At 40.4% G+C, this 13,001-nt stretch overlaps 1 protein-coding gene across 4 annotated transcripts; it reads right to left on the bottom strand.

Moving 5' to 3' along the window:
- Positions 1–302: 302 nt before the first annotated feature.
- zgc:113229 (uncharacterized protein LOC550612 homolog) lies at positions 303–12,582 on the bottom strand. Of its 4 annotated transcripts, none has more exons than XM_064341919.1 (7): positions 9,929–12,582; positions 7,096–8,976; positions 6,808–6,962; positions 3,204–3,624; positions 2,744–2,909; positions 2,448–2,491; positions 303–2,008 (listed from the first exon to the last, which is right to left on the bottom strand). In XM_064341919.1, exons 2-7 carry the CDS (start codon positions 8,419–8,421, stop codon positions 1,832–1,834), a joined length of 2,289 nt encoding a protein of 762 aa, XP_064197989.1. In that variant the 5' UTR covers positions 8,422–8,976; positions 9,929–12,582; the 3' UTR covers positions 303–1,831. The 4 variants fall into 4 exon arrangements, with proteins under 4 accessions (XP_064197989.1, XP_064197988.1, XP_064197987.1 ...); XM_064341918.1 differs by having other exon boundaries at positions 2,322–2,491; positions 3,204–3,552; positions 9,929–12,580; XM_064341917.1 differs by having other exon boundaries at positions 2,322–2,491; positions 3,204–3,555; positions 9,929–12,580.
- Between the last annotated feature and the right edge of the window lie 419 nt (positions 12,583–13,001).

A 13,001-nucleotide genomic window follows, 5' to 3' on the forward strand; every position in this document is an offset into this window, starting at 1 on the left:
TGTGGTGAAAATGATGTAGGAATATACCCTATACATTTTATGTACCACCATAAGGGGATAGAGTTGGAATAGTTAGGATAATGACCACATTGTCTTTAGGAATAGAGTAGTGTCATAGGGTAACTCTAAGGAGCACCGGAACAAGCAAAGTGAGTGTGGATGCATGTGAGTGCATGCATTCCAAAAAGATCTACCTACTCAGCCTACCCACTTTTTCACAGGCATACAAATTCATTTTTGCCTACACCACTGTAACTTATGCAACATGAGTGAATAAAATAGAAAATGCTCAGTATCAAACATTATATGTAGCTTATTTCATCCGGCTTCTGTTACAAGTGACATAACGACATTATGAAGGACAACCATTTTTTGTGCTATTATTGTGAGTTGGCATATTATTGCAAGAAGTTATTTTTATCAGAACACAAGTAAATTAGTGTATGATAATGAAGGCACTCTGTTCATCAGTACAGGCTTGTATGCTTGTGTTTTTCTGTATTACACCTTTTTTTTAAAACCCTTAATAAAATTCTTAATGCAACACAGCACCAAATTTGTGGTTTCAACAGGTTCCTTATGATTCACTTAAAAGACATTTTGTTCACACAAAATAAACAATGACAACCACATTCGTATCACACCAGTGCAGACCTCAGCATGAGTAAAGTCAATAATAATATTTTTTTAAAGTTGAAACTACCATCCCCTTTCAGATCCCCACAAGGAGTGAATCATCAACCAAAAAGAAAGGGGAAATGTAATTCATTGGCTTGGGTATCTATATCCACCAGCATGGAAATTTTACAATAAATATTAGCGCAACTAAATTCTTCCGTCCACCTTCCAATACTTAACCAAGGCAATAATTAGTTTATGTGAGACATCCACAGGTCATCTCAAGATCCTAAATTTATCCTCTTGGTATAAGATGTAAGTTCAAAATTGGATTGATATTCATTGGAGTTGCTGATCAATGTAAATCCAATGTGTATTTTTGTCATTTGGTTCAAATTACCCTGCAGGCCCCACAGCTTTAAACAGTTTAAAACATCGGATATCTTTGTCTACTGTGTAGACAGCACAGGAGGAACACCTGGTCAAAGTGAGCTTTAGGTTGATGTGCACAGTGGATATTGTCATACATTTAACAGCAGGATGATCTAGTATGTTCTCGACAGAGGTAGAAAGCCCAGGCGTCAAAAAGTAAAAGTCCTGTCAGGTGTTCCTCCTACCATGAACTCAGCCAGCTGATTTCACTAATTAGCATAATTCCTCCTGGCTGAAGAATTGTGATAATTAGCAAATCAAGATGATCGAAACAAAATACAGGGGAGGACGTTTACTTTCTGAACCTGAATTTTCCACCTTCGGTTCTCAAAAGTGCCTTTCTCACTGAAAACCACATCGCCCCATCTTTGCTCAAACATCTAGCTTTTGGAAACACTTGTAGGTGTATTTGAAGGGGTTGTTTTTTATTTATTTATTTATTTTTTTGTTGCAATGGAAGCTAAGGGCGATATGAGTTGCAGAAAATTAATTTTGTTCTGCATATTTAAAAAAATGTTATTGTGCTTTTAGAGAAGATGCAGATAAAAACATATTTAATATTTTAGCCTCATAGAAGTGTCAATAGCACAATTACTTGACTCCTAGAATCCAGTGAGTAAACCACAGAAGGACACAGACTACAGATGAAAAAATTAAATGGCCATACTGGAATGCTCTTCTTTACCAGGATCCCAGTGAGTTTCAGCTCCTAGTCACAGAAAAAAGGAGGTAGGGTTGGGGAATTTGAATTGACTACATTACAAAGGTCTTTGCTCCATAGTTAGTGTCGGGGTTTCCGTTTTGTCTTTTCTTTCAGGGCCAAGATCCAGGTATGTAGAGAGGGCTGCTCCGCAATTTCAGGAGTGTTAAACTCAAATGGCTGAAGATCAGGCAAAAACACTGGCTGCTCGGCAAACCGAACGCGGCGTGTGTCTGCCCTGCCGTCTCCGATCTTCCTCTGAAAAACAGAGGTCTGGCTCATCACAACATTGCAGAGGAACTTACTGGTGGCTGTCCTTTAATTCACATGAATTTTAAACCACAAATGCAACTGCTTTATGTTTCTAGCCCTGTGTTTGTCAATATGTCATTTGTTGCAAACTGGTTGTGAATGAAATTGTAGCTTTTTATGCACATTTGACACTGAAGTCAAGTGAAGTCACCTGTATATGCTCTGGAAAAAATATTCTCTCAAAGGATAATACCATATCAGTCTATCTATCTGTTACAGCGTGGCAGGTTAAAGGTATCATTTTTTAATGGCTCCTCACCTTCTTAATGACTGTTTCACTGGATGTGGATGACTCAGAGTCATGCACTGCAGAGGACCGCAAGGCAGATCGTGGCGAGAGGGGCAGCGATGAGTCTTGACAAATATACAGAGGTATCGTACTCACTCCTGTCCTGTTTGTGCCCTCTGCTGCCTGCAAGCCGGTATTAACTAAGAGGGAGGAAATATTGTGTTGTGTGCATTGTTGTAAAGAAAAGGCTACAGCTGATTGAAATAATCAAGAGTTGTATTTTATAACAAACATTTTTGTATTGAAACCTTACATCAGAGCAAACTATACGTATCCAAGCCAGAGGATATTGGTCAGAAGATATAGGCTGCACAGTAGTCATTTGAAAAGAGTAGAGGACTTAGAAATTAATAAATGAGAAAATCTCAGCCCAGAGCCTCTACACCTCCTACCTGTGGAATTCCCTTCTCTGGGCTCCGCCCTTCCTCCTAGCGCCACCCTTTCTCCTTCACCCCGCAGCATTGACTCTCTGTCGTTTCTTGTGCCTGAGGAGTGATCTCTCTTCCTGTTCGAATTGACCCGGCTCATTTGGGCAGAATTTTCCAGAACCTCCACTGGCTGAGGGAAACAGATTAAAATAACTGAGAGCAGCTTTGATGCAAATAACCCAACTAATAATATTTAAAATACCTGTTCATTCACTTACACACACACACACCTGCACTCACTCTCTTTTTTCTCTCTCACACACACACACTTTCAGTCTCTTTCTCTTTCACACCCTTTCTCTTCATACACTCATACACACTTGCTCAGATGCACTCGCTCTCACACACAAGAATATTATGAACATTACTACATTGGCTAGATCTAGAATCTTTGCAGCATCATTAGAATGGTAGTGTGTTTTACCTTTGTAAAGATGTTGGAAGAAGACTCTGGAATACTCTCATGTGATTGGTCTGTGGCCTGTACCTGGTAAGACCTCCATGAGCCAGAACTAGCCCTGGGCTGAATGAGAATGTGTTCAACAGCCTCCTTGTTGGTTGCTGGATGAGAATTTGCATACATCTTCTGGGTGTTTCTGTCCAAGGTACAGTTGGTGTCTCCTGGTGTGAAATCCCATTGGCTATCTACACTCCTGCACTCCAATAGAATTCTTTGCATTTCTCTCTCTGGTTGGTCTTTTTTCTGGTTGAGCTGAGTGTAGCAATCTCCCCCTATTGCTGATTGACTTGTGGTCTCCATGCGTATGGGGCTTCTTCTGACAGACAGAAAATTAGACCAATTCTCCCCTGCAAAGATCTCTTCTATGAAGTTGGTTGGAGCAAAACTAAATTCAAGTTAATTCAAAGTACAGATCAAAGGTGTAGGAAATGCAATATTAGAAACAATTATTTCCTTTCATTTATTTCAGGCCAGTGCAATCATAGATGCCTAACTCACTTGCTTTTTGTGTAACTGCTTTACCATTTAATGTGTAAGATCACAAATATGTGATTAGAAGGTTTTTAAATGAACACTATAATGCTGATGTGAAAATCACCTAATTAAGAAAAATTAACAGTTTGTGAAAATTCTGGGATTGCAATTGTGGTTGGAACAAAAACGAGCATGCACAGTGAGCCCCCAGGACCAAGGTTGAGAACCACTGCTCTAGAACACTGACTCAAAATTCTGAAAAAATACAAACCTACTTTTCAAAGGGTTAATTGCAGACTAGAGACATACAATTACAATCATACAATACATGTGATGTAAGAGTAAGGTTTCATGAGCACTGTAATGGGCAGGGAAACAATGCACTGGGTGTGCTCATTTACCGATGCCGGGTTCCCTCCTGGCCATGTGATGGGAGACCGGGAGGGAACATCACCACTTGTTGCTGCTGCATAATGCTGCATATGGTCGGTCTCGTCAACTTGTAAAGTCGGAAAAAAAGCATATGACCAAGTTGTAGGTTTTTGTGTTCGGTTGGTCATCGGCAACTGGTCAGTTTATCATGTGAACAATACATATGTCTGCTGAGATGTCAAGAAGATGGACCAATGAGATTTCCCACTGCAAGACATAAATAATGGACGCAAGCAATTCTGCTGTGTCTTGCCATTAGCAGCACACAAAACGTACATAAACCACCCTGAATAAATCTCATGCCCTCACCAAAGTTGGCAACTCTGCTTAAACATAATAAGGTAGATAAATGAAAGTTATATGGATATATTTACCGTTAACCTGCTGCATTGTTGCCATTGTACAGCTACTAAGGTCAGTCATCATTCAGAACTGGTTAACTTCAGTATCATGGAACTTGCTAGAGTTTACCACCAGTATTTACTACTTTGTTGGCCGTTCAAATGCAACTTCCTGGTGGCAAACTTGGAACTTTCCAATTTTACTTGTTGACGAGGACCGGCTGGACGCACCATTAGAATGAGCAGGTTGGCAGCCCTGCCGGAAGGACCCAGTTGAAATCAAGTGAAAACTCGGCCCAGCCACTTTGTCACATACTGACTGGGTGGCCTTAATCGAGGACATCATATGACTCAAACAACCAATCAAGTATCTTGTACTGATGGGTTGACAGATGGATTCATTGATTGTTCTTTGGTTTAGAATTAGAGTCCTTGACAGCACATGGTAGCTCCACCTATTTTTCAGGAGCCCTTAGTCTCCCATCACTAATAACGGAATGCTGTAATTCCATATACAAAAAAATATGTATATACTGTATTGGTTTCTTTCCTCAGAGATCTCACTTAAACTCTTAAAAACAATTGCAACCAGCAAAACGAGGCCATGTCTATCTATGGGAATACAACACAGAGTGAACATGTATGATTATCTGAACACAGGACATGGCAATAATAAAACTTTTCCAAAAAGTTATGAGGTTAAAAGGCATGTCCTTTGTGTCATTACATGTGTAATGAATCCATTCTCTCACTTTGGCAGATGTTTAATTTCAGTAGAAACATAGCAGATCTGTAGTAGTTTTTCTGTAACGGGGAAAAAAGGTGGTCCCAAGAAAAGGTTAGAATCACTACCTCCGTCCCTCGCCAACTATTTCATGAGATTTTGAAGTTTAAGTGCCAGATTTACTAAAGGACTGTGACTGCTTTTTGCGACACAGAAGTTGTTGCTACAAGGTCACAATATCTACATCGTATTTACTAAATGGTCACAATAAGTCAAAATTGGGATGTATTTTGTGGGGATTATGTTACTCTGCGGCTATCCTTTTGAAGCATTGTTAAATGTGTTTATGCATGTATACTGCTAAAACAGGATAAGTTGTATAATTATGTAAATTAGGCTGATTAAGTATTTCGTATAATTTATTAAAGCATGCAATAATTGTGTCTCCCCTCATTGCATAGAGTTTTAAAACTCCTGAAAGCAGGCTGAAATTTGCACGAATAGCCTATAGCTCATACACAGGATGCTGGAGAAGGGTGTCAGTATACACATCTTCCACAGTCAGATCAGTTTCCCTTGAGGGCTGCATGGGGCAGCGATGAACAAATGCATCTTCTGATGCATAACACTCTGGAAAGCAGATGGGATTTAAAATATGTTTTACACATTTGTACTAGTCTTGTTTATTTTCAGATATAACATGAAATTATATTTGTTTCATTGAACAGATGCATGACTTCTATTGAAGTTATCAGTTAGCATTTAGTATAAAAAGTTTTGAATTTTGTTTTATTATGCCTGATGCATTAATTTTGTATGTGATGTCACAAATTTTTACCTTTTCCATTAGTGTTGTGTCCCATTCCTCAGCTAAAATACGCCATTGTGAAGCTGTACCTTATTACCTATATTTTCTGATCTGTAAGTTCGTGGTTCCCTCACTACTTGTGCCTGGTTGCTCCATATGCATTTCTTAGCACCTTGTAATCTGGATGTGTAAGTATCCCATATTGTTTCTGAGCCTTTTAATGGGTGTCTCCTACTGCAACAGAGCTGCAATATAAGAAATGTTTTAAATGTAGTAAATTTTAACAGGATGTTTAAGGAGAAAGGTCTTGGAAAATTTGTATGATACTGAATTTTTTGTTTGTCAACTTTTTAGAAATATATTGGGGGAAAGGAACCTCAGATATTCTGATAACCCTGTATATCAGTGTGAAACTTTGAGAGAGAATTCAGAGGGACACAAACTGGGGTAAAGGTACATTTAAAATAAAGTGGATAGTGCTGTCATAGCCTTTTACCTCACATGCTATATAAATATACTATTAAGGGTGGCATGCAAATGTGAAATGCATACTGTATGCATGACCTGAATAAATGAAAAGTCTGTTAGTGTAGTGCCCCTGAATGTTGACAAAGACGTTTTAATTACTGCAATGGCCCGAAACTCATTTTATACATTAGAGTGAACTTATGAATTTGCTATGACAACTTCTTGAGGAATCTCAACTCTGCATTCCTGACAAACCAGATGCAGAGAGGCCTTGGTTAGGTAAATTCTGACAGTTAGATAATTAGGCTCCTGTTGTCTTACCTCATGTGACATCCTTTAGTACTCCCTTCTGACTGAGTGGGAAGGGCTTTGTTTGGCCAATCTCTACTTGGTGGCTGAAATGTAAACTGCTCCTCCTTAGTAGGTGTGTCACTTGAATTTTTATCCATAATCCGATGCCAGGTTAAATGACGGAACTGTAACACAAATGGGTAAAATATATTTAAATGTAAATCACAGCAGACCTGTGGGGAATTGGGGGATATTTACGTACGTATAAATCATATGCACTGGAAATCCAGAGAAAAACTGCAATAATATCAGACTCACCTGTGGGTCCTCTTTCTCCACATCTCTTTTCCTCTCATCTTTTACACCTGCCCCACTCCTCTGGCCCACACCTCTTTTCCCCAAATTCTTATGCCTGTCCCTCCATCTCTCCTTTATTCTCTCAGTCCATGTGGTTGTTTTCCACTCTGTTTCTCTCCTCTTCTTCCTGGAGAATGTATTTTCCCACACATTCTGATGAGGTGTGAGAGTTTCCAGGGTATTATCCCATTCCACAATGCCTGGAGTGCCACCATAATCCACCTCAAGACCACAGGCTCTTCCCTTACCCAACCTAGAATCTTGGCCCAGTGGGGGGAGTCCGGCCGCCATGTCCCGGCCGAGAGTCTGTGCTGAGATAATAGAATCATCATCACCCACGTTGACCATGTTCCAAGTTCCTGAATCAGAGCCTCCAGAGGTATCAACGGGGTTTGTAAAGTTGGTGGCGGCTTTAGGATTTCTGCTCTGTTTCAGAGCTGAAGGCAAATCAATGGGGTCACCGACTGTCCTCTTGTCTTGGAAGGTATCTGCCCCTCTTCTTTCCAGAGGTCCAGCTGGGTTGCTGGCACCAGTACAGTCCTGTTCTGGAATATTCATGCATGGGCGGGGGAAGGTAATCTCTCCCCCCTCACTGATCCTTCCCTGTTCTGAACCAGGAGGGGGTCCCATACCCCTCACCCAAGGAGACATCTGCATGGGGTCTCTCCAAATACCTGAAGTGTCCAGTGACCACCCCATGTCCCATCTGGCCTTGTCATCCACCAAATGGAGAAGTTTGTGCTGACCGTCCCTTTTGGGACTGTGATCCCACATCGTAGATGGGACACTGTTCCCAGAATGTGCGCAGAGAGGGGTCAGGACAGGGCACTGTGTGGGGAGGGTCTCCGGTGTCTGATTTTCCTTGCCCGTTTGGCAATCTTGGATAAGTGCATCCAGAGGGGCAGGAGTAGGGAGGGTCTGTCTCTTGTCCCAGCCAGGAATGCCACTGATGGGGTCCCAGTCCGCATCCAGGGGGACAGAACTGCCCAGATTACCAAAAATCTCAGAATTATCCTCAGAATCCCCATTTGTGTTTTTCTGACCCTCCACAGCTAGGGTGGGGTGAAATGCCCCTATGTCATCAGATCTACCCCTGTCCCATTTTGGATTGGGACGAAGCTGACCCCCGTCACCTCCCTCTGTGCCTGTCCATTGCTGCAGCGACTGCTGTCTGCCCTGATCATTCTCTGTGGAGAAGGCAGGGGACAAAGAGGGGGTGATCTGCATCCTCTGCAGCATGGAGAGAAGCAGAGACTGTGTGTCTGTGCCTGAGTTTGTTTGAGACATTTGGAACTGACTGGACAGGATGGGCGGCTAACACCTTTCACCCCAGATTCTGTGCCCCTAACCCCTCGAGCCTGTGCCCGTTACCTGCTCTGCGGTGCCCCTCACCTGCTGTGTCTGTCTGCTCCCCCCACCCCCCAAATCTGTGCCCCTCACCTGCTGTGTGTGCGCCTCATCAACTGTGTCTGTCTCAGTCTGCCTGCGGTAATATCCATTAACCTTCTGTGTCTTGCCTGTACAGCAGCACTCTTCCACTCTCCTGTCTTTTTCTTTCTTCACTCTTTTCTAACTCTAAATCCTTTGGTTCCCCCTGCACATCTCTGTGTCCCTGCCTCCCTCTCACCCTATTTCTCTCTCTTTCTATGTAGTTTTATCCTTCTCTTTCTTTTTCTCTCTACTCACTTATCCTTTTTACTTGCCTTGTGATAGAAAGAGAAAAGTTGTCACTCAGCCTCTCTTGGTTGGTCTCTCACTCGCCCCCTCTCTTCTCTCTCTCAGTGCAGACTCAGCCCAAGCTGAATTAAACCTGGTCTCTCAGCAGCTCACACTATTGCATGCCTGCAAAAGAAGAAAGACTGTTGTGAAGTGCATAGCATAAGTGTTCTTTATTAAAAGGTTGTTGTTCTCTGTCTCTCTGTATCAGAACTATGGAATGGAAAGAAATGCATTCCTCACATTTCGTAGGGAACCTGACTGACAGGAAAGTCATGTGACGTAGAGACTAGACCGGTTTAATCTCGTCTTCCTGCTGTCCCGGTGATGCCTGTGCTGCTTTTGTTTCTATTACTGCAATCAGGGAGAGGCTTCCTTGCTGATATTTCAGCGTCCTCACAAATATGGAGTCCCATGTGTGCATGGTGTGTGTGTGTGTGTGTGTGTGTGTGTGTGTGTGTGTGAGATTTAATTTTTGTATTAGAATTATTTACGAATATCAGGAGTTAGAGCATTTTCCAAGTTAAAGTTCTTGGCCAGTAGCTTCACAGAACAACAAGCTGCACCCGGATTTAATCAGGAAATAGATGGGAAATATGCATCAAGGTGAAGCCAAGGTTTTTTCTTTCATTTTAACCGTTTTTGTATTTATAAGCCATTAGGGTGTGATCTAAGATAGAGATTTTGTCGTGGTAAATGACAGCTGATTAAATGACAACTTGTCCTCATATGCTTTCGAAGTAAACCAAATCCCAAACCACACTCCAGTATGGTACATGGCGGTGTTTCCCCTGCATGATGATACACTGTTTTAAATAAGAAATCAAAAGACTCAAGCAAATATGTATTTGTTTTGGATTCAAATACTTTTCTGTGCTCTGTTGATCTTGCTTGGTGTAATTGAGCCTGCCAATATGACCAGAAGCCAGAGTTTACACTTTTTGAGAGTATTTAATTGCTTCCAATACAGTAGACAAGATCAGTAAAGCATAGAAAAATATTTGAATTCAAAACAAATATGTATTTTACCCAGGTCTGCTATCAAGATATATAAGAACTGGAGACAGCTTTCGCTTACCAGTGCCATTGATTCATATGGGAGCTGCTCATTGGCATATTAATCCAGTTCACGGAGGTTGCCATGTCTGACTATGGCGCTTCTTTGCACCACAGCATGCACAGTGGGTACCTAAATGTGAAGGATCACAGTAAACCGGTAAAATGTAGAGCAATGACATGAGGCGCAGGGGTGAGTTCAGAATTCACTGCTGAAGTTCTGTGGAATTGACTATCGATGTTTCCAAGAAGCTCGCACAGGATTTTACAGGGAAAAAACAGGTTACTCATTGTGAAAAGAATATTTTTTATGTGGCTTCCAACATTTTTGCAAATTAAAATAATTGATATTTTTATAGAAGTATTCAGCCACACTTGACTGTAACATTTGATTAGCTCATATTACTTATGGAAAAGCTGGCTGTAAGCTAGCTAGAAAGACTTGTATTTGTATTTGAAGCTAGCTAACCGATTAACTATCATGCTCGGAAAGCTAGTTAGCTATCTGGCTAGTGGCTACCTAACTGATAACTTGAGTAAAATTCTAAATCTTACTTGCAAGCTTACCATCTGCGTAGCTTTGCCATAATTCACCAACGTTACAGTCAAAAAGCATCATGCACTCTATCAGGCATTCTTGGTTATTGTTGCTAGCTAGCTGACTAGGTACTGTTTTGAGATAGACACCCAACTTCTGAAATTAGTAGACGTAAGGCTAACATAACCAGGTGCTTTCTGAAGCAGTAAATAACCTCGCTGTGGTTGCTAGACATTTTACCCTATGATGAAGTCCTTTAGCTAACAGTCCACTGATCTCAAACAAAATAGCCCACATAAATAGCTATGATAACAGCAAATATAATTCACTAGGCTTGGATTTACCTGCTTTTTCTACCTGCTTTTTTCTGAAAGCATGCACAGCGCATGAAAGAAAGCAAAATATTTCATCAATATTAACTTATTATTCACATGGAAATATACAGTCTGCTTTATATTATGTATGTAAACAATGTGTAGTAATAAAATATGAGCTTGTCATCTTAATACAGTATTGACTCGTTTTCATTTACCTCATGACATTTTCCATCGAGGTCAAGGAAAAGTGGTTAGGAAAAGACATAGGACGTAATTTATTCACTATTCGGACGCAGCCAAGCTCTCAGTTTTGCCACTGGATATGAAGTCGCCCCCTAGTGATACCTATATTCAGGGCTGGACTGGGACAAAAAATCAGCCCTGGCATTTTGGCCCAGACCGGCCCACCACAATCAATCACACACCACCCATCTCCCCTGAATATGTATACCAACTGTGCCACTCCCTAAAAACACTAAAGCCGTGTAATGAGTAAGAGGGAATCAAGGAAGATTAACCCCTTAGAACACATGCCAAATCTGGCCAACCCTTGCCCTTTTAGGGGGTACCCTATTTAAAGCTTTATAACTCCAGATGTGGACACCACAGAGACTTTAAAAATGGCTTAAATGAAGAAAGACATTTGTACCATTTACAATACTAGCTTAGATTACTTTATATTCATAATTTTGGAAGAAAAAAAGTGCCACAAATGCAATCGTCTAGGCAAAAAATCTAAAATGAATTTGCTCTTTTTTAGTTCGCAATGAAATACTGGGAGATTGCATATATACAGCAGGTCAAAGTATGCATGTCCTGGATCAAAAACTTCTTGAACACAAGTTCATAAAATCTAAGAGTGGGTATGTAGAACTACTAAAGATCTATAAACCAAAAACTACGCAGTGTACCCAGATTCTCCAAATCTACCCAAAATGTCTAAATTATGCATTGCTGTAAATCACAACAAATTCACAAATTTCACTACAAATCAACTGTTTTTACTCAATAAACTCACTGTTGCATAATTTTCAAGTGGTAATTCAAAGCCTTCTGTCAGTACAGTGGTGTAAAATAGCTAGGGGTCCAGAAACTTCTCCAAAATCTCTTCAAAAAGGAATATAATGTCCATTGTAAAGCATATAAATGAGCCCCTTATGAAGGTTTAAGATGAAACATTGATATCAGATTTAAAAATAATGCAAAAATATTGTCACACAATGCTGTACAGTACCTAAATGTGTAATAATGAACTCTTGAATGTATTTCAATACTCTGTACTCTCGTATGGTTTCTTGTATGGGGATGAGACAATATAAAAAAAATTTTCAACCGTCCACCACGTTTTGGCAATGTTCCAACACTCTTGTCATCACTGTTGCATGCATCACAAAAAACTATTACACTACTAACGCTTACATTACAGTGTGAAATATCCACATTATATAATACCACTAACCTATTTAAAGACCCTCAATTTCAAAAATAATGCGTATAACCTAAATATTTTGAGCAGTATAGCAATGTAGAAATTTTATTTGTGTTCAGTAGATGGAGACAGCAAATCAACGATACAGTTCAATCCGCTTCTGTTTTGCTCCAGAAAACTATGTCTGATAGGTCTATCAGCAAACATATGGCTTAGCTATGACCAGAAGTCCTGAATAATAATAGTATTTTCCAATTACGAATAATCATTGACAACATTTTGTTAGGTGCAGGGTCTTTTACTGCTACCACAGAGTGAATGCGTTAGTGAATGCGATGATAAGAAAATTTTGGTTACGCTATTCCAAAAGCAAAATTAGACATGTTATACATCGTTAAAAAGTTTATACTCTCACTTACTGAATAAATGAATTATCAGTCAAGCCAGACTGTACTAAAAAGGGCGACAATGCCGTAAACGACAAATGTGGTATTACCAGAGACTGTAAAAAATATGGACAAAGCTACTGTGACGTCACCCATTGACTCTCCGTGGGTCTCTAAAACACGTTTTGAAGCTCAATGGCGGGCGTGGCCATGTTGTCGATTTGGAGCCAAAACCATAGAGTTAAGCGGTTCTGTGATTTTTACAATGTGATTGACAGTCCGGTGCGGAAAAACCCATCAACCTGAACGAACGATTGCAGAACGAACTTGAGGCTAGCTGACTGTCTGCCGTTATGTTTTAAAATATATTATCAAATGTTTACAGAGTTTAATTTCCATCTGTGACTGTAGGCTACTGTGTCATG

Source organism: Anguilla rostrata, chromosome 7, assembly GCF_018555375.3.
Source record: "Anguilla rostrata isolate EN2019 chromosome 7, ASM1855537v3, whole genome shotgun sequence".
NCBI lineage: Eukaryota > Metazoa > Chordata > Actinopteri > Anguilliformes > Anguillidae > Anguilla > Anguilla rostrata.